This window comes from Mixophyes fleayi, chromosome 2 (assembly GCF_038048845.1).
Source record: "Mixophyes fleayi isolate aMixFle1 chromosome 2, aMixFle1.hap1, whole genome shotgun sequence".
Taxonomy (NCBI): Eukaryota; Metazoa; Chordata; class Amphibia; order Anura; family Limnodynastidae; genus Mixophyes; species Mixophyes fleayi.
Window position 1 is genome coordinate 99,290,983 of NC_134403.1, and position 24,938 is coordinate 99,315,920.

At 42.8% G+C, this 24,938-nt stretch overlaps 1 protein-coding gene across 2 annotated transcripts; it reads left to right on the plus strand.

Annotated features, from left to right (window-relative positions):
• Window positions 1–1,354: 1,354 nt before the first annotated feature.
• MTRF1 (mitochondrial translation release factor 1) lies at window positions 1,355–24,866 on the plus strand. Of its 2 annotated transcripts, XM_075199777.1 has the most exons (10): window positions 1,355–1,580; window positions 2,278–2,700; window positions 3,795–3,877; window positions 6,224–6,305; window positions 8,106–8,213; window positions 21,570–21,742; window positions 21,840–21,957; window positions 22,204–22,340; window positions 22,518–22,616; window positions 23,548–24,866. In XM_075199777.1, the coding sequence occupies exons 2-10, from the start codon at window positions 2,298–2,300 to the stop codon at window positions 23,665–23,667; spliced, it is 1,323 nt and encodes a 440-aa protein (XP_075055878.1). In that variant the 5' UTR covers window positions 1,355–1,580; window positions 2,278–2,297; the 3' UTR covers window positions 23,668–24,866. The 2 variants fall into 2 exon arrangements, with proteins under 2 accessions (XP_075055878.1, XP_075055877.1); XM_075199776.1 differs by lacking the exon at window positions 1,355–1,580 and having other exon boundaries at window positions 1,705–2,700.
• The last annotated feature ends 72 nt before the right edge of the window (window positions 24,867–24,938 follow it).

The following is a 24,938-nucleotide window of genomic DNA, read 5'->3' on the forward strand; positions in this document are numbered from 1 at the left end:
TCGCCTCTGTCTCTCTATTCCTCTAAAATGTACATGATCAGCTCTAAGGGGCATATTCAATTAGCTTTTGGATTCGCGGTAACGCGCGTTGCCGCGAAAAGTGCGCGTTCTTGCGGGTATTACGGTACCGCATTAACGCGGATTTTCGTTCGCAACCCTATGGGCTGCGAACGAAAATCCACGTTATTGCGGTACCGTGTATTACGTTTCGCGGCTGTTCCGGCACGTTACGGCGAATCCAAAAGCTAATTGAATATGCCCCTAAAAGTCTTTCAGGAGTCTTTTCTATTTAATGAATGTCTTTTAGAGTTCAGACCTCCAGGAACATAACACATGCTCAATGTCTTACAAGTGACCTAGGAAATAGTGAAATAACCTTGCTGTTATCTATACATCTTCCTACACAACATAAAGACACACCTCATGAAGCTTTGAAATAGTTAGGATAAGTCATTCTGTGGCCAAACAAAACCATCTCCACCTTCTCTCTGTATAATAACCTTCAATTAGAATGTAAGCTCTCAGAAGCAGAGACCACACAACTTGCATGCCCTTATGTCATCTGCAGATACAATTAAAAGTTCCCTTTCCTCAGTTGTTGAAATGTCACCATTCTTTCCGTATTCTTTTTTTTGCATCCCACATATATTTTTTATGTTGACATATTAAAATTAAGATTCAACATTTTAGTCCATTTCTCCAAATCACTACACATTTGCCTCAACACTGTTACAAATATTTGTAAAAACATACTTTACATTGTAGGCCACAATTAATGTAATGCATATATTAAACACACTTGTTACTATCCCTTCCTCTGATCTGATAACATCCACCTCTCTACAGATCAGATAAGACAATCCCTGTCAGACATAAAATGACTTGCACTGCCTCCAGACATTATATCCCCCACACCTATCGTCTACAGACATATCATATAATTCTGCTATACTGTATCCAAACCACACGTTATGTAATATACCTGCCATTGGCTCTACATGTACATAATACTCTGTGACCCGCTGTACCCGCTGGCTTTGTCTGTTATTGCGCGGCAGCTAGACATTAGAGTGCAAGCTCTGAAAGCCAGGGCTGTGATAGGGGGCGATGACACGTATCCCTGGCATTGGAGCGTGAGCTCTGCGGACCAAAAGTTGGGCTCTCACCAGGGTCCTCTTAAGGAGGTCGTTCTCCTTGGGGGAGAGGTGAGGACAGCCGACATGATGGCTCCAGCGGACCCACACGTGGGACTCGAGGATAAAATCTCTCAGTCTAAAGCCAAACTGCGAGGGGAGCTTCTGCGCATGCGCACTGTGTGCGACTTCACCATTACTTGTAAGCGCACTTTAATGACGCAAGCTCTCATTCGTCCCGCACAGTGATGCTGGAGAAATAGCATTATTATACCGCTAGAGCGTGTCCGAGATAGGGTTCCCTGTTGTCTTATTTCTTTGTAATGTGATATCATTAGGCTCAGAGGTATTAACACTTCTCGGCTCCCGTACGGTTGTTCCCTCTTCGCAGTGCATGCTGGGAGTTGGAGTCTTTTTGCAGTGACCTCAGCGTGTGCCGGTTGGCAGGTGAGTGATCTGTACAGTGTGTACATGTGAGGGCAACAGCTCCCACACACAGGACCTTTATTTTATATATATATATATATATATATATATATATAGAGCTAGCTAGCTCCAGCGTACTTTTATTCTGATGTCATATACATATATGCTGACTTTTTAGATACATTAATGCAATAGCCTCATGGAGCTTTATTTATATTATACTAGAGTGTCTATAATATTCATTTTTAGGTTAGGGATGTGTGTGCTCACTTTTAAATTGAATGTTCTTAGGAAAGCTTTTGTAGTGATGATCTGATCACTCGGAACAGGACTTCATTCAATTCAATAAAACCTGCTCTGTTGCTTGAACACCACAAAAGAACGGCACATGTGTTATTCATTTGTTCAATTGAATATATCTAGCTAGACCTACCACTAACAAACCTGAATAAAATTTTTAGCAAACTACATTGATTTGCAAACTGTTTTACAGTAAATGAAAAGCCTTTTGATCTTTACATTAAGGATCAGATATGCATTTCCATCTATCTTCTGTAGTGCAGCAGACAGACCTTATTCAGTTGCTTAAATGATGTGGAAACCGTCGACCAGTCAGTGGTGTTTAGTGGTTTTATGAATAGAAAATATTTAATTAGTGTGTTGCAGTATTACCTTTGTAATATCCATGTGCTATTTAACATTTATGAATTTATTTCAGGAGACGGAGGAGTTGTTACAATGAAACGTCCACGAATTGTTGCACTATGGAGGAGCAGTGTTTCGTGTTTTCATTCATATAATCTTCCATCACGCAGACTATGTTCTAACTTAGTTATTAAGCAGCTTGCTCTTGTATCATTGGCCAAGAGAAATATATGCCCATCTCTTCATGGATTTCAGCCAAGAAGATGCTGCTCTCAAGGCATTGTTTTTCTGTGGCAAAACAAGACTTTGCAGAATTATTTGCAGTCCTTAATGAAAGAGCATAAAGATCTATCTGAAATGCTAAATCTTACTTTAAAAGAGGAGGAGCGGAAGGGTCTCAGCCATCGACACACTGAACTGTCCTCTCTCAGCGTTCTCCTGAACCAAATACACGAAGCGGAAAGTGAAGTCCGAGAGCTGGAAGCCATGTTTACCGGTAAGGTGTGCTTGTATTTGAACCTATTACTGCAAGGTATGCCTATTCTTTACTATGATGCTCTTATAGAAAACATTATAAATACATTCTATTATGAGAAATATTTTATTTATCTGTAAACTTTTTAATGTGTTTTTGTTCATTTGAAGTTGTGACTTTAAGATCTGTGTGTTATCTCTTACTTTAATCTACTATAAGAATAGTGATCTACAGACAATGCCAGTCACAATTTTAATGATTTCCTAATAACAATTTTTGTAGGTAGGAATAGCAATTCTCACTCTGTGACTGCTGAGGCGTTATGTTTCTAGTGCCACGTGTGTGTGTCTTTTTGTGTGTATATATATATATGTGTGTGTATGTATGTATATATATATATATATATATATATATATATATATATATATATATATACATTTTACACACACACACACACACGACTAAATTAAAGAGAAAGATAAACTGTTGTTGTAAAATGTGTTAATCTTCAGTTTACTTGTTTAGACATATGTAAAATAGAAAAATAGGGCACCCTTTGGGGGGGGAGGGGATTCAACTGACAGCGTTACTTGTGAGAATAACACGGTCTGCGCACTGTTACCGTTAGTACTGTAATCTTAACGCAGAGCTGCGAACACAAATCAGCGTTGAAATTACCGTACTAGCGGCAGTTATGCGCACTATTACCGTAGTAATGGTAATAGTGCGCAGGTTGTGTTATTCGCAAGCATAACGCTGTCAGTTGAATTCCCCTCCTAAAGAGTGCCCTATTTTTCAATTTTACATATGTCAAACAAAGTAAACTGAAGATTAATACATTTTATAATGACAGTTTGTTTCTTTTTAATTTAGTCTTATTACAATAGAGGTCAAATAAGTTACTGCATTTTTATAAAAAAAAATGTAGTAAAATTATTTTTTCAAATCAAAGGAGTAAGATTGTTTACAACCGAAACCTGTATTACAATTTATTAAAGAAGTGTAAGTTGTAATGCTAGACAGTTTTAACATTTCTAGAACTTTTCTCACTGTGGATTATTAACGTATATGAAAGTATACTCAGCATCTCTAAGCAATAGCTGGATTTCTTACAGGCTTAAACTCCAGAGAAGATGAGCAGTTGCTGCTGGAAGAAAAAGATACTATGAGCCAAAACATTAATAAGCTACGTGAAAAGGTGAAGTAAATCCATACTACACTAGGGGCTATGTATAAGCTTATCATTTCTAGACATACTAATTTACTAAGAATATTAATATAAAGAAATGATTAGCATATTATTTGGTTAGTTGCCTGGTTCTACAGCGGGGTTTTATGTGTTTCTTAAAGCACCACTTATTTAAGATTTATTTTTTCCATTCCCCCTTTAATAAAAGGATAAGGATCCCATAACTTTATCATTATTATTATCTTTTATAAGCCACCACAAAAGGTCTGCAACGCCTTACATGAAATTTACAGTAGTATACAATACTCAGCAACAATCCATAGTACATTACATAATACATTCGTAGAGTAAACATAATTATACAAAGACCAGACATTTAGTAGTTAACACAGATAACTTGGTAATGCAGATCAAGTTATTTATGGGACATTGGGTGAGAGTGCAGATATTGTCCAACGTGTGCAACGTGACGTAGGCCTGGGCTCAAGAATACGGTACTAGGGAGCAGGCCTAGAGATACGGAGGGTGATGGAATATTAGAAGGAGAACACAAGGAAAGAGGACCCTGATCATGAGAGCTTACATCCTAAAGGGAAGGGGAAGACACAAATAGGGTGGCACGTGTGGGGTACTGGCGTTGATAGCAGAAGGTGTTAGAAGGAGGGCTGATGGACTTGAATACAGAAATTGATTTTAATGGCACGCTTGAAGCATTGGAGAGAAGATGCTTATTTGACAGGGTTCCACAGGTGAGGAACAGCCTAGGCAAAGTCCTGGAGGCAGGAGTGGGAAGAGGTAATAAGTGGGGTAGTGAGGCAGCGGTTGTTGGCAGAGCGTATGGTGCAGGAAGAAGTGTGGGTAGAGGTGAGATTGGAGATGAAGTGGGAGAGGATTGCCTGAGGACTTTGTAGATGAGGAGTTTAAATGTAATTTTTAATTCTGTATGCCATGGGGAGCCAATGTAGCGACTGGCAGAGAGGGACAACCAAGATAAAACTTGATTTCTCCAGGCCGAATGATAGGACGACATGGCTTGTCCCAAACATGCAGTGCTTATTTGTATATAGCCTTTACTGAAGACTTTTTGTTTTGTAGCAGTGTGCACATTTTTTGCATTTGCACAGCTTTTCCTGCTGTCGAGTCTAAAAAAAATCATGAACAGATTTAGTTAAGTTTAAAAACTTTTTTTGCAATTTCAGGTATAATTATTTCAGTAGACTAGTCCAGTGGTTCCCAAACTGTGCGCCTAGGCTCCCTGGGGTGCCTTGGAGATCTCACAGGGGTGCCTTGGTCAAGGCCAGTGGTAAGCAAGGCAGTTGACTACTTGGTAGTTATTTTGGCTTAGGGGTGCCTTGACAAATTTTTGGAGACCCAAAGGGTGCCTTGAGCTGAAAAAGTTTGGAGTCCACTAGTCTAGTCTATAAATAAATGTAAAATAAATAATAAATATTTGGAATTGTGTGTCTATCGGAGAATATTCTTTCACAGCTAGTAGACTCTAGGGCAGGGGTCGGCATCCCCCGGCGCACGCAGCCCCCTGAGTCCTGACAGGCCGTCCGCCGTCTAAATGACAGCCGGAGAAGAGCTGAACTGTTGCGCAAGCGCAGCAGTTCAGCTTTTCTCCGGCTGTCATTCCTTCCCCGACACTGAACTGCTGCGCTCCGATAGAAAAAGGTTGCCAACCCCTGCTCTAGGGTGTACCTGTAATGGGGCCTTGTAGAGCAACTGTTCCGATCACTTTATCTATGGAAGGTGATCGATGCTGGACAAGTTGGCCGACCAAGGGATAATTGGACTTTTGTTTTGAGTATTATTGCCACTCTGACAAATAAACACAATTATGTTTGTTTATGGCTCGGAAGTAACTGTTATAGGGTTAAGAAAGCACCAGGTTATACTGCTGCAGAAGTCCACACTTCTGCTCCTCACTGCTCCCATTGGTATAGAGAGCAGGGGCAAGGAGGGGGCATACAAGCGTGCACTTTACATGCCAGGCAGCCATACTTATCTTCAGTGTTACCATAGGGTGGACTGTTTCCTACCAGGCTTCTTGTTAAAGCACTGCACAAAGGAGGGATTAAGGGCAAGATAAATAATCTTTAACTTTTATACCCTGATTTCTTTCACTTTAATTACTGCACCTTTAAACAGACTGATCATTCTCCTTTTGAATCATAATCTTTCCTAATTTATCATCATTGCAAGTTTAATTAGCTTTCAGATCAATTTTAATATTTGTTGATATAGTCACAGTTATTGTAATGTATCAAATAAAATTGTGGTATAAATTTTATTCTTAACTATTTTTGACTGTGAAAGGTGGATTTGTAAAAGCATTCCTCTGTATATTTTCAGCTGTTAAACATACTTGTGCCACAGAAAAAATATGACATGAACGACGCAATACTGGAAGTGGTATCTGGCAGGACTACTGGAGGTCAGGATGCTTAATATAATAGACTGACAAATGTCATATTGCTGAGTTTATAAGTCAACAAAGGAATACTGTCCTTACATAGAGCTAACACATATTTTGAAGCTGTGCATAACTGTCATGTTCCCACACACGTTTTGCTTTGTCATGCAAATTTCTAAGCATATATTTCAGCGAGTTATCCGAGGAAAAAACAATTGACCACTGTCATGATGATTTTGTCCAGTGTGTGGCGCTGCTGTATTAACGTTGTTGGACGATAGATGATTTTACATCCACTGGAAAATCAATATGGCCGCATTAACCCAAATAAATAAAAGCAAATCTAAAGAGAAATTCATGTTTGTAGACTAAATGGCGTCTATATGTTTTGCAAACCCTACAAAATTTCCCATTTGAAAAGAGTTGTTATTATTATTAATAATAATATAAATATCATCCTTTATTTGTAAGGCTCCACAATATTTCCACAGTTCTGTACAGAATACAAACAATAGTTGTTGGTATACTGATATACTTGTGTGTAGGCTTCCTATAGTCTCCTCATGTCTGCTGATAAACACTGACTGCAATTTGTGTTTGCCAGGTAAACAGCGCTAAAACAAAACATAGTTATCATGTAACATTATATAACTAGGTGACGTAAATCTCTATCTTTGCCCTAATAAATTACAATTTACAAATTTAACACTATGAACACATGGGTGTCATTTAATCCATCTCTTCTCCGTTCTGTTTTCTTGATGATACTTGCAGAGAAATTACAGATCTCTGAGAGATAGAGGAATTACCACAGCAGCTGACAGAGCCGTGATGGAGATAGCAGAATATGCTCTACTTTCTCCTATCTCTGCTCTGTTGCCACTTTGATAAGACTGCTGCATGCACTGTACCAGTATCTCTGCATTGAGATTACTGATTGCTGTGTGAGTATCCTCCCACCTTTCCTTTATGTCCTCCAGAATCAAATTCAGATTACTCACCTTTAGCTACAAAGCCCTCAACAACACTACCCCTGCATACATCTCAAATATCATATCAAAATACTCTCCCTCCCGCCCCCTTAGATCTACCTCTGACCTGCGCCTTGTCTCATCTCTGGTAACCACCTCTCACTTCCGCCTACAAGACTTCTCCTGTGCTGCTCCCTACTTATGGAATTCCCTACCACGCTCAATCAGACTTTCCCACAGCCTTCAAATCTTTAGATGCTCTTTGTAAACCCATCTCTTTTTTTTTTTTAAAGGTGACCTTATCCCCGATAACACTATTCTCACTAATGCACCCTCACAACTGTCCCAATCTCCACTCTGAACCACATTTGCTCCTCTTGTTTCAGCTGTGCCCTCTTCCACTTAGAATGTAAGAGCTCTAATGAGCAGGATCCTTCATACCCATTGTTTTCATGTCTGCATTTATTTTGTCTATCTTGTATGTCCCAGTTTTATGTATGTCCTGTTTTCCCTACAGTACGGCGCTGCGGAGCACTGTGGTGCCTTACAAATCTACGATAATAATAATATGTAACAAAGTAGCGGAGGCAATGTTGATTAAATGACATCTATGTGCCCAGGCTTTCAATAACTGTACATTTATATTTCTGCACAAATATATAGTTACACAAATATAACTTCTGCCCTACACTTATTTCTTATTTTAGTTTGAAAGTGCTATATAGCTACAATATATTTTGCTGGATGACTGCTGAGTAATTGAGAGCGGTGTATGTAAGAATTTGAGAAACAATGACCTGACTCATTTGGTAGTATATACCAATTTTAGTAGTATTTTTCTTCCTTTCAGGTGACATTTGCCAGCAATTTACTGAAGAGGTTTTTGACATGTACCGAAACTATGCCCAGTACAAGTGTTGGTCATTTGAACTTCTGAATTATACACCAAGTGAATATGGTAAGGGTTTTGTTTTATCTGTTTTGTACATGTTTGATATATTGATTGTGAAAGGAGCTAGGGCTCATTCATTATTGCTATATTTACAACGCTTTCCAGTTAAAACCTGTTATGTGCGTATTGTCGCTAACCAATAACGATTATCGAACCTCGAGTTGTGTTTCCAACGAACAAAGATTTATTCGCAAATAGTAGAATAATATGCTCAAGCGAAGTAATAATAAATACAGCCGTTACTTATCGCAGGAGCTCTGGATCCAGTGCAGTCATTCAATCCTGAAGTCTGGGGACAAGCTGTCTGAACACTGGATGTGAAGCTGCTGCTTATATACACAATGAAATACAGTAATACAATGAAGATGGTATAGCTTGCATCTATTGGTCCAGGTCTCAGGAAGGTCCAAGAGGTTGTCAATCATTGGCTAGTTCATCCTAAGGAATCCAAAGGAGGGGGTCACCTCTCCAGGGGGTATGCTCGGTTCTTCCCGCCAAGATTCCTTAGTCTTAAGTAATTCATAATTCCCTGTCATTCATAACTTGCGTATGCACTCTGCGATTCCTTCGCAGAGAGAACCAACCAGTAGGATATGTAAAGAGGTTTATTATGATACCACTCATGATATGATTCCTTCAACCTGTTCCGTGTATTTCACTAATATGCATGTAACGCTAATATAACGTATAAATACTACTATATTTAGACATAACTGACTATGTGTTGCAACTACCATTAATGTGTACTATTTTATAAGTATGCGTGTTTGTGCGAATGTATGGTAAAAGACCAGTTACTATTGCTGCCACGTGTAGTGGATGCGTACGCCCTTTCACGCCGTAGCGTGCCCTTGTACGCCGTAGCGTACCGTACGCATCTTTTCAGACAAAGACAACCAAGTTTGTTCGACTTTAATTGAAATGACTTTATCCAATTTGCTGACTTCGACAGCTCCACCCTTTGATAGTGTAATAAACTATCACCCAATCACCGTTTCAAGTTCAGGATTATACAATACTTCTTCACAGACCATGATCTCGGTATCTGGTACCACCCTTTCAGTCTCTTTCTCAGTGTTACGCCTATGAGACCGCTTTCCACACTTCAACACAGTAGGAACACATTTGACAACTAAACCAATTGCTAAGATGACACCCAGTATAAGGAGAAGGAGCTTACCTACACTAGCAACCATTTCCTGTACCCACTCCCCCAGACTGGAGAACCATTTCACAGGGTTCAACCACGAGAACCAACCCGCCACCTTTTCCCCGATCTCATATAACGAAGAATTATGGCTCTTTCGAAATTCCCATTTCAGCTGCAAAATTTCATCCATCTTCCGGTCTATAACCTCTTTAGGGTCATCCGTATTATTAGTAATGTACGTGCAACATTTGACACCGAACTGGGTGGCCAGTGTCACACAGTACCCACCAGTAATAGAGGTGAGATAATTTAGTACCAGTCTATGTTGCACCAACTCCTTCTTGTACGCTTGTAGCTCCCTTCCAGTATACCTGAAAGTGTCTTCATACATCTCGGTGATATTATCTATTAATTTAGCTAGGTCTTGGATATATTTAAAGTTTAATGTTCCCCGAGCGGTCCTGGTGAGATCTAGAGCAACCATAACTTGGAAACCAGCAGTTTCACTAATCAATTTTGTAGCTATGGGTTCCTCACCAGGAATCATATTTCTCTCGCCACGGTGTTCATACTGTGTGTGTATGTATGCTGGTGATGTAGTCTTGTTGTCACGGGCACTAGGAGTCTTTACCCAGGGATCACCAGGTGATAGGCTTACCAGAGCAGTATAGGTGGTAATATGGTACTCTGGTAGCAGGGTGATCACGGAACAGGAAATAGCAGATGATGAGATGCTCAGGAAAGTCTATGACTAGCAGCACTGGCAATATGGAGGTAGTAATACACGAGGAACTGTATGGACAAAGGACACGTGAAGGTAGTCAGTGGTCTGCAGTAGCAAGTTGTACCACTGCTATAGTGAGGAGGAATGTCCAACAGAAACGAGGAGGTGATGAGAGTCAGCGGTCTGCGGATAGCAAGTTGTACCGCTGTCTGAGTGAAGGAATGGAATCCAAGTGGAGGTATCCGGGGAGTCAGTGGTCTGCGTTAGCAAGTTGTACCACTGCTATGTGAGAGAATACTGGAACGGGTGAAACTGGAAACAGGGGTCAGTGGTCTGCCACTAGCAAGTTGTACCACTGAATATATATGTGAGGAGGTGCACGGGGAGAGACTGCAACACAATATATACACGGGCACCTTGACTTTGATCCACAGTAATATGCACAATATAAATGTATAAATGACTGAACAACACTGCCAATATAGAAAGTCTCTTGAAGTAATCCAGCATGAGATAACACAGTCAATGATGGCAATAGACTCAGTAGATAGTACACTCCAGAGGAGAACCCACACAGTCCAGCAAGGTATGCAATACACAGCACAGTCAATGGGAAGTATGCATACCGTGGTTCAGGAGAAGGCAGTCAGACAGAAGTGCAGAGATACCTGAACGGCAGGAGGCCGGCAGGATGCAAAGTCCCTGGATGGGTGAAGCGGTGGTCTAGCAGGTGCAGCGCACAGGTAGGTAGACCAGCAGGGAACCCAGGAAGGCGTGGAGAGCGGATCAGCAGCAGATGGATGCGTAGCGCTGAGAAGCAACAGCAGCGGGTCTCTGCGGGAACACGGAGGTAGCCAATAGCAACCAGCAGGTGCAGTAACGATGGGACACCAGAGCAGAGTTGAACTGAAACAGTTGATCACGGAGAGTAGCGGGTAGCAATAGTGGCAGCAGACTCCAGGAAACACGGGAGAGTTGACAAGGGCTGAAGACTGAAGCGCACAGAGGCGGCGGATAGGAATCAGCTAAACAGTCCCGAGGAAACACAGACGGGTTGCAGGTTGAAGACTGTAGTGCACGGAGGCAGCGGATAGGAATCAGCTAGCAGTCACGATGATGAAACACAGACGAGTTGCAGGTTGAAGACTGTAGTGCACGGAGGCAGCGGATAGGAATCAGCTAGCAGTCACGATGATGAAACACAGACGAGTTGCAGGTTGAAGCCTGTAGTGCACGGAGGCAGCGGATAGGAATCAGCGGGCAGTCACAATCATGAACAGGTGAGTGGATGTGAATGAAAGACTGTAGTGCACGGAGGCAGCGGATAGGCATCAGCTAACAGTCCCAATGATACAAGGTGGAGTTGAAGTGCTTAGAAGACTGTAATGCACGGAGGCAGCGGATAGGAATCAGCTCACAGTCACGATGATGCAGTAGATGGTAGAAGTGGTATGGGAACCACAGTAGGAGAAGTGGTTTGGAAACCACAGAGGTAGAAGTGGTTTGGAAACCACAGGAATCAGCTGGGCTGAATAAACGAGGAAACACAGGAACACCTTCAGAGACTCATGGGGAATGAGACTCCAAGATCAGGCAACGTGGTGTTGACCACAGGTGCTTAATATAGGGAGGTTGCCTGATCTGCCAATTAAGTTAAAGGAACATACACTGGAGGAATAGAAAGGGCTGCGCATGCGCAGTCCCTCAGGATGGAGGACGACCACGGTTCCTAAATGTCCGGGAAGAAGCACTCACAGTCCGGTGAGTGACAGTACCCCCCCTTTTAAAGGTGGGCACAGAACGCCTGGAACCGGGCTTGTCCGGATTTTTGGAATAAAACTTCTTCAGAAGGGCAGGAGCATTAAGATCTTCAGCTTTGATCCATGAACGCTCTTCAGGACCAAAGCCCTTCCAATGAACGAGGAAACGGAGAACTCCTCGCGAAATTTTTGCATCCAATACCTCAGTAATCTCGAAATCCTCCTCCTGGTGAACTTGAACTGGCTGCGGAGCTGAGGGAGGAGTTGAGAAACGGTTGATGATGAGAGGTTTGAGCAAGGACACATGGAAGGCATTGGAAATCCGAAGATTCTTAGGAAGAAGAAGTTTAACACATACTGGATTGATAACTTGAATGATCCTATATGGACCAATAAAACGAGGGGCGAATTTCATAGATGGAACCTTCAAACGAATATTTTTGGTAGATAACCAGACACGATCTCCAATTTTTAGTGGTGGAATAGCCCGCCTCTTCTTATCTGCGAAAGACTTATATTTGTTAGATGTCTTCTTTAAACAGGTTTTGACCTGAGACCAGATATTTTTGAAGGTCTGACAAGCAGTCTCCACAGCAGGAACTTGGGTGGGCGGGAGGGCAGGAAATTCCGGAAAAGACGGATGGTGACCGTAGACCACAAAGAAAGGAGTTTTGGATGATGACTCATGGTACATGTTGTTATGGGCGAATTCAGCCCAAGGGAGCAATTCTACCCAGTTGTCTTGGTTGGCTGAAGAGAACATCCTAATAAAGGTCTCAAGATCTTGATTGACTCGTTCTGTTTGTCCGTTAGATTGCGGATGGTAAGAAGATGAGAGTGCTAATCGTATGCCCAAGGTTTTACAAAGGGACCGCCAGAATCTGGAAACGAATTGTACTCCTCTATCCGACACAATCTCAGACGGACATCCATGGATGCGGAAGATTTCTTTAATGAAATGTTCAGCCAGAGTAGACGAGGAAGGTAAACCGGGCAGAGGGACGAAATGAGCCATCTTCGAAAATCTGTCTACCACTACCCAAATAGTATTGTGATTCTTACTTGGTGGCAAATCAGTAACGAAATCCATACTAATATGGGTCCAAGGCTTGGACGGAATGGGTAGTGGTCGCAGCAACCCTGCTGGAGTTCTGCGGGAGGATTTGAACTGAGAACATAAATCACAGGAAGCAACAAACTCTTTGACGTCTCTCCTCATTGAAGGCCGCCAGTAACTACGAGAGAGAATCTCAAAGGTCTTGTGTTCACCGGCGTGTCCAGAAAAACGAGAGGCATGGAACCACGAAAGGATTTTCCTCCTCAGAGTAGGAGGCACAAGGGTCTTCCCAAATGGCAGCATTTTGGTGGATGAAGCAGCCAGAGAAATACATTTGGGGTCTAGAATAGCATGGTTGGGAACCTCTTCTACATCAGAGGACGTCACAAAAGCTCGAGATAGAGCGTCAGCTTTCTTGTTCTTAGCGGCTGGTTTGAAGGTTATAATTAATTCAAAACGGGAAAAGAAAAGAGACCATCTTGCTTGACGAGGGTTCAAGCATTGAGCAGATTGCAAATATGACAAGTTCTTATGATCCGTGAAGATCGTCACCGGATGGCGAGCTCCTTCCAACAAGTATCTCCATTCCTGTAATGCAGCTTTGATGGCCAGCAACTCCTTGTCCCCGATAGTATAATTTTTCTCTGCGGGCAGAAGACCCCGAGAGTAGAAGGCACAAGGATGTAATTTTTGTTGCTCCGAGCGTTGGGAGAGAATAGCTCCTAAGCCCACATTAGAGGCATCTACTTCTAGGAAGAAGGGGAGTGTCACATTAGGCTGTCGCAGAATGGGAGCAGACGAGAAGGACTCTTTGAGGATTTGAAAGGCTTGGAGAGCCTCAGATGACCATTGCTTAGTATTAGCCCCTTTCCGAGTTAGGGCCACAATGGGAGATGCAATGGATGAAAAGTCTTGAATGAAGCGTCTATAGTAATTGGCAAAACCTAAAAAACGCTGGATGGCACGAAGAGTAGTTGGCTGAGGCCAATGTAGTACAGCATTTACTTTGTCTGGATCCATCTTCAGGCCAACTCCGGAAACTATATACCCCAAGAATGGAATCTGGGGTAACTCGAATGAACATTTTTCCAATTTACAGAACAACGAGTTCTTCCGTAGTCTGGAGAGGACCTCTGCCACATGTTGGTGATGAGAAGGCAGGTCCTGTGAGAAGATCAATATGTCGTCCAGGTAGACAACGACACATACATATAATAAGTCCCGAAAGATCTCATTGATGAAACCCTGGAAAACCGCGGGGGCATTACATAGCCCGAAGGGCATTACTAAATATTCGTAATGCCCATCTCTGGTGTTAAACGCGGTCTTCCATTCATCACCGGAACGGATTCTAATTAAATTGTAGGCACCACGAAGATCCAACTTAGTAAATATCCGAGCTCCCTTGATGCGATCAAATAGCTCAGTGATCAGCGGAATGGGATACCGATTCTTGATAGTAATGGCGTTGAGTCCACGAAAATCTATACAAGGGCGTAATGATCCATCCTTCTTTTTGACGAAGAAGAACCCAGCTCCAGCGGGAGAGGTGGAAGGTCGAATGAACCCACGCTGGAGATTCTCCTGTATGTACTCAGATGTGGCTTGAGTTTCAGGTAACGAGAGAGGATAGACCCGACCCCTGGGAGGAGTCTTGCCAGGTAGAAGGTCGATCGGACAATCCCAAGAACGATGAGGAGGAAGACGTTCAGACTGAGCTTTATCAAACACATCGGCATATGAAGCATACTGAGGAGGGAGTCCCGGGGAGGAAGATGAGATGGAAATTTCTTCATGGTGTAGTACACCAATCTGAAGGGTTACTGGAGACGTACTCTGGGTGATGAGACCATTGATGAGACGTGATCCATCTATAGCCGTCACAGTAATGGGTGTTTTTAAAGTGATCACTGGTAGGGACCATTGATTCACTAGTGATTTGGAAATGAAATTTCCTGCTGCTCCGGAATCAATCAATGCCTGTGACTCAAAGGATTTGGTAGCAAAGGAAATCGTAACATCGAAAGCGCAGACTTTAGATTTCATAGACAATGGAGAGGACTCCAGGGACCCTAACTTCACCTCTCCAGAACTAGTTAGGGCCTGGCATTTCCCGATCTCTTAGGGCAAGAGCTGAGCATATGCGTGGAATCAGCACAATAGATACAGAGTCTATTCTTTACTCTTCGTTTCCTTTCCTCTGAAGATAATTTGGAGCGTCCTATCTCCATGGGAATCACAGATGATGGAGCTGGACGAAATTGAGGGTTTAAACGAAGAGGTGCTTTAACAGCCGTTGTTTTCTCAGACTCTCTTTCACGAAATCTCATATCTACACGATGGCAAAGAGAGATCAAATCTTCTAGTGACGAAGGAAGCTCTTGGGTAGTCAGTGCATCTTTAATTTTATCGGAGAGCCCCTGCCAGAAGGCGGCAACTAATGCTTCAGTGTTCCACTGAAGTTCAGAGGCTAAGATCCTAAATTGAATGACATACTGTCCTACTGTATGGGAGCCTTGTCGCAAACGAAGAATGCTGGAAGCAGCGGAGGTCACACGACCTGGTTCATCGAACACACTTCGGAACGTGGAAATGAATTTGGCACTATCCTGTAGAATTGGATCGTTTCTCTCCCACAGAGGGGAGGCCCAAGCCAGGGCTTGTCCAGAAAACAATGAGATAAGATAGGCCACTCTGGAACGATGGGTAGAAAAATTTTGAGGTTGAAGTTCAAAATGGACTGAACATTGGTTAAGGAAACCTCTACAAGTTTTGGGGTCCCCGTCATATTTTGACGGAGTAGGCAGGTGTAGCGTAGGAACTGTAGACACCTGGGATGGCACTGGGGAAACGGAGGAAAGCACAGGAGCTTCAATATTAGCTGTAACGGTCTGTCCAGATGTTCCTTGGGAGGTTAAAGATTGGTAACATTGAAGTAACAGCTGTTGGCGAGCATCCTGTTGCTCCACACGGCTGACCAGATGCTGCAGCATCTCTTTAGCGGTAGGTTCCGTATCTGGGTCTGTCATGGCCTGATCTTACTGTCACGGGCACTAGGAGTCTTTACCCAGGGATCACCAGGTGATAGGCTTACCAGAGCAGTATAGGTGGTAATATGGTACTCTGGTAGCAGGGTGATCACGGAACAGGAAATAGCAGATGATGAGATGCTCAGGAAAGTCTATGACTAGCAGCACTGGCAATATGGAGGTAGTAATACACGAGGAACTGTATGGACAAAGGACACGTGAAGGTAGTCAGTGGTCTGCAGTAGCAAGTTGTACCACTGCTATAGTGAGGAGGAATGTCCAACAGAAACGAGGAGGTGATGAGAGTCAGCGGTCTGCGGATAGCAAGTTGTACCGCTGTCTGAGTGAAGGAATGGAATCCAAGTGGAGGTATCCGGGGAGTCAGTGGTCTGCGTTAGCAAGTTGTACCACTGCTATGTGAGAGAATACTGGAACGGGTGAAACTGGAAACAGGGGTCAGTGGTCTGCCACTAGCAAGTTGTACCACTGAATATATATGTGAGGAGGTGCACGGGGAGAGACTGCAACACAATATATACACGGGCACCTTGACTTTGATCCACAGTAATATGCACAATATAAATGTATAAATGACTGAACAACACTGCCAATATAGAAAGTCTCTTGAAGTAATCCAGCATGAGATAACACAGTCAATGATGGCAATAGACTCAGTAGATAGTACACTCCAGAGGAGAACCCACACAGTCCAGCAAGGTATGCAATACACAGCACAGTCAATGGGAAGTATGCATACCGTGGTTCAGGAGAAGGCAGTCAGACAGAAGTGCAGAGATACCTGAACGGCAGGAGGCCGGCAGGATGCAAAGTCCCTGGATGGGTGAAGCGGTGGTCTAGCAGGTGCAGCGCACAGGTAGGTAGACCAGCAGGGAACCCAGGAAGGCGTGGAGAGCGGATCAGCAGCAGATGGATGCGTAGCGCTGAGAAGCAACAGCAGCGGGTCTCTGCGGGAACACGGAGGTAGCCAATAGCAACCAGCAGGTGCAGTAACGATGGGACACCAGAGCAGAGTTGAACTGAAACAGTTGATCACGGAGAGTAGCGGGTAGCAATAGTGGCAGCAGACTCCAGGAAACACGGGAGAGTTGACAAGGGCTGAAGACTGAAGCGCACAGAGGCGGCGGATAGAAATCAGCTAAACAGTCCCGAGGAAACACAGACGGGTTGCAGGTTGAAGACTGTAGTGCACGGAGGCAGCGGATAGGAATCAGCTAGCAGTCACGATGATGAAACACAGACGAGTTGCAGGTTGAAGCCTGTAGTGCACGGAGGCAGCGGATAGGAATCAGCGGGCAGTCACAATCATGAACAGGTGAGTGGATGTGAATGAAAGACTGTAGTGCACGGAGGCAGCGGATAGGCATCAGCTAACAGTCCCAATGATACAAGGTGGAGTTGAAGTGCTTAGAAGACTGTAATGCACGGAGGCAGCGGATAGGAATCAGCTCACAGTCACGATGATGCAGTAGATGGTAGAAGTGGTATGGGAACCACAGTAGGAGAAGTGGTTTGGAAACCACAGAGGTAGAAGTGGTTTGGAAACCACAGGAATCAGCTGGGCTGAATAAACGAGGAAACACAGGAACACCTTCAGAGACTCATGGGGAATGAGACTCCAAGATCAGGCAACGTGGTGTTGACCACAGGTGCTTAATATAGGGAGGTTGCCTGATCTGCCAATTAAGTTAAAGGAACATACACTGGAGGAATAGAAAGGGCTGCGCATGCGCAGTCCCTCAGGATGGAGGACGACCACGGTTCCTAAATGTCCGGGAAGAAGCACTCACAGTCCGGTGAGTGACACTTGTGAATACCAACCATTTCTTCATGAGTAATGGTCATGATTTCAGGAACCAGTTTAGCTAAGAAACACAAGCCCTTGGAACTCGGAGTCACCCAGGAATAAGCTTTCCTCCCACAAACAAAATACACATCATCAGGGAGAACATAAGGAACAGTATGCCCATGAATTATATCACACAGAGTTTTGATAAAACTACCCATGCCCAGTGTCTCCCATTTGTTCTAGACACGTGTCGGCATTAATGACATTTTTACATTTATCTGTAGAGACTTTTCCAATGGATACCTTCTTATGTTTAGTTATACGCCCTAATCTGTGACTTCCATCAACATTCCTGCCTAGTAGTGACCTTGTGAGTCTCCCTCTAAAATGAGTGTGGCGAGCCATTGTCTGATCTGATAGGTCAGCCTCCCAATTCTCCAGGCGCTTTGCATGAGATATGTTTAGGCACAGCAAAGATTTGCCTATGGAGTATTGTCGAAGCGTCAGACTGGGGGACCTAGTGTTATTGTACCTCCCGTCTATGGGCCTCCCACCGCCCAATTCGAGTACTTAAGATATGTTTAGAGGGAATGGCACTAGTCCTATATTATGCTGCCCTTGCGGCACGCGAGAGCACACCCAACACTCGGTTTGGTTTAGCACCTTACCCACCAGGGAGTGATAATCCTCCAAAGGATGCCCGCCTATATTCAGAGTACTGGGGGACTGGCATCGTTGGATGCATCTCTCTTCAACTAGGGAGTCGCAGAACTTGCAGATACAATACTCATCAGACAATAGCCCCTCACACTGCCTCCGAGTTCCTGAGCTAGCAGACCTTTTCATAACCCCCGGACCAAGTTTGATAATGGGCTGCTCTGAGTATCCTATTAACTTTTCTTCTGCCTCCATTTCATCCGTATCACTCCCAGAACTCTCCTCCGTCCTCTATCCTCCTTCACAAAAATAGAATGTCCTAGAAAGAGTAAAAACAAGGAAAATCCTGGAACAAAAGAAAAACAAAAACCGCCATTCCATCGCTGGAAAGATAGTTCTGAGGCAACGTCTCTGGTTCAGGTGTCTCGACTGCAGGCTTTAGGTCTCCCGGAACAGGCTCACAAGTGACAGCTCTATGTCGTCAGTCTTAGTTTTATCTTGCACTTTCTCCGGATTATGGACTCTCCTGCAGTGGGTGGAATGGACCCAAGTGTCTCTCTCTGCAACCTTCAGTGATGTAGTACTGGTCAGCAGCACTTGGTACGGGCCTTCCCAACGGTCTGTTAAACAACCTGAACGTAAGAAATTGCGGATCATAACATGGTCTCCAGGTTCAACATCATGACAGTTCGTCTCTGGCATACCAGGTGACAGCATTTTTAGTTTTTGTTGTTGTTGTTTCAGCTGTCTACTCATTCTTATAAGATATTGTACAGTCACTTCATTATTACACTTTAAGTCGTCTTGTGGACTCACGATCAAATGAGGTTGTCGTCCGAACAGTATCTCAAAGGGGGACAGATTAAGAGGAGGTCTAGGAGTGTTTCGAATGCTATGGAGGACCAACGGCAAAGCCTCAGGCCATGCCAACCCAGTTTCAGCCATTATCTTACCCAGTTTGTTCTTTATAGTACCATCTACTCTCTCCACCTTACCACTGGCTTGTGGTCGGTAAGGGGTGTGAAGTCTGCTACCGATTCCCATGAGTTTACACATATTTTGGAAGATATCACCAGTAAAATGGGTACCCCTATCACTTTCAATGATTCTAGGGATACCGAACCTACACACAAAGTCTTGTACAATTTTCTTTGCAGTGAACACAGCAGTATTAGTGGCTGCCGGATATGCTTCTACCCAACCGGAAAACACATCAATACACACTAACACATACTTTAAATTCCTGCACGGTGGTAATTGGATATAGTCAATTTGTATTACCTGGAAAGGTCCGTCTGTAGGAGGGATGTGGGATGGCTCAGTTGGAATAGTTTTCCCAACATTTTTCCTCAAACAAGTAAGACATGACATTGCTTTCTTACCAGCCTGAGAGGAAAATCCGGGAGCACACCAGTATCCTCTCACCAGTTTGCACATACCTTCTTTACCCAGGTGAGTCAGACCGTGTGCTGCTTCAGCCAGGCTTGGATAGTATGTTCGGGGAGCTACAGGCTTACCTTGTCCATCCCTCCGGAGTCCTGAGGACTCTTGGCCACATCCCTTCGCCTTCCAGACCGCCTTTTCCTGCAGGGAACACAAATCTTGCATTTCAATTAACTTCTGCATGTCTAATGTCTGAAAAACCATCATAGTCTCGGTCGATACAGTCATAGGTTGCCCTGCTGCCCATTTAGCAGCTTCGTCTGCTCTGTTGTTGCTCAATGACACTGGGTCTTCTTCAAAGGTATGGGCTTTGCACTTTATGACGGCTACTGTTCTGGGTAACTGTATCGCTGTCAGAAGTCCTTTTATGTGTTGTGAGTGTGCCACTGGTGTACCTGCTGCTGTCATAAAGTTTCTAAGACGCCACAGGGCCCCAAAATCGTGCACTACCCAGAAGGCGTACCTAGAGTCAGTATATATATTGGCTGATTTACCCTCTGCCAATTCACACGCTCTCCTTAGTGCTACTAGTTCCGCCACCTGGGCTGAGTGAGGTGGGCCAAGGGGTTCAGCTTCTACCACATCCTGATCGTCTACAACAGCATAACCAGTACATAGCTCTCCTGTCTCTGTCTGTCTATGGCAACTTCCGTCTGTATAAAACGTAAAATCTAAATTTTCTAAGGAGGTGTCACGTATGTCGGGCCTTGCAATTCCTATCATTCATAACTTGCGTATGCACTCTGCGATTCCTTCGCAGAGAGAACCAACCAGTAGGATATGTAAAGAGGTTTATTATGATACCACTCATGATATGATTCCTTCAACCTGTTCCGTGTATTTCACTAATATGCATGTAACTCTAATATAACGTATAAATACTACTATATTTCGACATAACTGACTATGTGTTGCAACTACCATTAATGTGTACTATTTTATAAGTATGCGTGTTTGTGCGAATGTATGGTAAAAGACCAGTTACTGTTGCTGCCACGTGTAGTGGATGCGTACACCCTTTCACGCCGTAGCGTGCCCTTGTACGTCGATGCGTACCGTACGCATCTTTTCAGACAAAGACAACCAAGTTTGTTCGACTTTAATTGAAATGACTTTATCCAATTTGCTGACTTCGACAAACCAATAGTTACCAGAATCTTGTCTAGAGCCTAGGTGTTCTGTGCATTATAACACAGCATTAACCCATACCAGTCTTTCAGCTAAGTCCTCCAGAATTCTAGATAGTCTCCTCCTGTGGGTCACATACAAGCAGACAGCTATTCTGGGGTAACCTATCGTACATTCTGGTACAGAGCTCAGTTGTTACAGCAGCTATTCTGGGGTAACCTATCGTACTTGCTGGTACAGAGCTCAGTTGTTACAGCAGCTATTCTGGGGTAACCTATCGTACATTGTGATACAGAAGCTCTGTTACAACAGCTATTCTGGGGTAACCTACCGTACTTGCTGGTACAGAGCTCAGTTGTTACAGCAGCTATTCTGGGGTAACCTACCGTACTTGCTGGTACAGAGCTCAGTTGTTACAGCAGCTATTCTGGGGTAACCTACCGTACATTGTGATACAGAACCTCTGTTACAAAAGCTATTCTGGTGTAACCTATTGTACTTGCTGGTACAGAAGCTCAGTTGTTACAGCTTTAAGCATCTGTCTGAAATGGGAGTGCAGTATTTTGTGCATAGCATAATAGGAGCAAACTCCTCCTCCACATTACAGGTGGTGTCCATCATGCCGCTGCACGGATTATAGGTGAAGGGGTATATAAGCGATTGAAATATGAAGGTGGAGTTCACAGAGTGCAGCGGATTCCAGAGGTGGGATTGTCCTCTCGGATGCAGAGGATCCACACAGGGACCATGGCTGTAATCGTGCTACCACAGCCTGATGAGGTAAAGTACATGGCCTGACCAGAGGTCTGCTTTCAAGGCATTGTTGTACTTTTGAAATGGTGTTTAAAAAATACATATGCTTTTATTTCCTGTACAGGTAGATATTAAAATTGACCCAAAAGATCTGCGTATTGATACGTTCAGAGCCAAAGGGGCTGGAGGACAACATGTCAATACAACAGACAGTGCAGTGAGGATTGTTCACATACCTACAGGTACAGTATCCTACCAGTCTTTTACATACTACTGGACACTGAACTATGGGCACAGCGATGCAACCACTGACTTTGATGCCATGGGTACAACGCTGTGGCATGTAGTAAACCTGTGGACACAGCCCTCTCGTCTAGTCGCATGAACCTGCAAATGCAGATCCATCACGGTCTATGAATGTAACCGTTCTAGAATTGTGAAGTCAATAGGCCATTCGCCGGCTATTATTGTACTGTCTTTCTATGTAGGGATATCAGTGGAGTGCCAACAAGAGCGCTCTCAGATTCAAAACAAGGACAAAGCCATGAGGATGCTGAGAGCTAAACTCCATGAACAGACAGTCCAGCAGGAATTGTCCCAAAGGCAAAGTTCCAGGAAACTACAGGTGGGAACAGAGTTCTTACTGATAAGAGAACTGAAACGCTTTGATAGCTTTAACTGCATTTACTAAAGTTTTATACACGTCAGCTGGCACAATATTAGTAATGTTTAGTGTTGTGCAACTACCCTATTGGTTATATGTCATTGGTTATAACATATTACCTTATTATTCCTTATCCAGGTCGGGACAAGAGATCAGTCTGACCGAATTCGTACTTACAACTTCACTCAGGACAGATTAACTGACCACCGAATATTCTATGACGTCCGTCATTTAAGGGTATATATCACTTCTAGCACACACAGAATTGGTAAACCGTCTTAATAAGCAGAAATTACTAAAGTTGGTAAAACATTGTACTAAAATACAATAGTTTCCACTGTACGTAGTGCTGGAGCAGGTTTCATTTAGAAAATGTAACATTGTGGAAAATACATGCTGCAAAAGTTGTTTTTGGTAGTTTTACCATATGTGGTTTGTATGCCTATGTGTAACAGGAGACGCTCTGGGGCCTATTTACCATGATTTGCACTTTTGCCCCGTTAAGTATCATCTGTCATTGCATCAATGACAGGTGACTTAACGGAGCAATTTACTATTAAATTAATGTCAGGACAGCGCATCTCATAGGAGGCTGTCCCGGCAATGACTCTGTAATAATGAAAACTCTGGATTCTGACCTGGAGTCACCTGCGACATGCACCTCCAACCGAATACGATTGGACACGTCCTTCGCAGCTCGGAGACATTTGATTGTGCCATTTATCAAAGGAATGTATTCGCCATCTGTATGTAAATAGAATCTGAAGACTCCAAGTTCTGTCAGGTCATGTGACTTTAAGACATGTACAAATACATACCTACATACATAAAATGTATGAAGCGCTGTCCCACATCTGCTAGTAACCAGGGTGATCCTTGGGACACCAAAGGCTCTGATGGTGTAAATCCATCCCTGCATGTGTATTTTTGAATGCTTATAGTAGATATTTTATGTAAGACAACTTATATTTAAACTTGTATTTGTGTTTAATCTGTTAATTTCATATTTGTTTTGGCACAGTTAGGTTTGACCTATCCTGAGGACAGTGTTGCACCTTTATTGCCATATGACAAATATATAATAGAATGATTTTCTGTGACTACAGGGTAATATGTGCAAATAAACTTGTAAATTGGTTTAATATTTTAATTCATTTTAACTTTATAGGAATTCCTAGCTGGTGAGGATCTTTTGGATGATTTAATTGATAAGGTCCACCAGGCAGCCGCAGCAGAGGATCTTCTAGAGGTCATAGAAAACTATTCCTTGAAGGTGAAAACTGCTTGACCTCTAAATGTACTTTGCAGGACAACCGCAGCTAGAATCGAGTCACCGAGTATAAGATAATCTTGACGACCACTGACCAACATATTATTCAGACCTTATTAAACTCACCTGGCACTTGCTGATAAGGATACAGATTTACTTTCGCCTACATTGAGCAACACTGGAGTAATATTTAAGGAAAGTCTCCCCATATGTTTTTTTGTAACTGTGGTATTCTAATGTTCTGTCCTAGCCACATTAGTTTACACTGAGCATCTCTAACCATTGTTTTGGCGACCGCATGCAGCCCTCTCTCCTCTGCCTTGCAGCCTTCTGAAACTGTTGAGAATTTCAATTAAATGTGGCCCTGAGTTGTATAAACTCTTCTGTTTAAAGTAAACTTTATTACATATTTTGCAGTTGTGTTCATTTTGATTATTTATTTCAAGATGAACTTTAGCAAATTGCAGCTATCTAAACGAGAAATCCGTATTAAATGCAACACTGCTTCCATCACACTGAGTTTTACTCAATCAATATGGCCATCAATGTCATTTACGTTTGACATCTGTAATTTATACATTCTCCAAACACTGGTTGCAATGGTCAATGAAACCTAGCAACACAGCAGCTGAGGCTTACCAGGTATTCAGTTACTGCCTCTTTCAAAGTAAACAGAGCTCACTGAAACCGGATATAAAAATAAATCTGGGTGGAAATGCTTTTTCATTGTCTTTTTTTAAATAGTAGTATCCACACCAAAGCTTGTCATCATAACCTCTTTATCCAAATCCGGGAGTAATTCCAAAATACAAAGTGGTGTTTTGTTTTCTTTGCACTCAAAGCAAACGTTTGCTCGTTTTTGTATCCTCACATGGAAGGGCTTTCCAATTTGTTTGTATGTCTGAAATGGTTAAAATAATGGGCTTACCTGCAAAGTGGGATTATTCTAAATGTAACTACATCTGTGCATAACATTTTATTGTAAAATAAATACATTTTTATAAGAGGAATGACTTCTTGCTTGACACACTAACCCAATTTTGATTTTGATCAATTTTTATTGTCTCTCTATTGTACAGAAGTGAATTTAGGGGCATAATTTTCATTGTATAAAACGATTATAAATGTAAGTCAGGCAGCTATTTATAAGACCAGTCTAAACAATAATAAACTGGTATTTTAATAAAATACAATAAAAGAAAAACTATTTTTTTTTACATGTGCTATTAATTTTTAACAAAATAAATATTTGTATATTTACTTGTATATTAGGCTATAACTTTCCCACA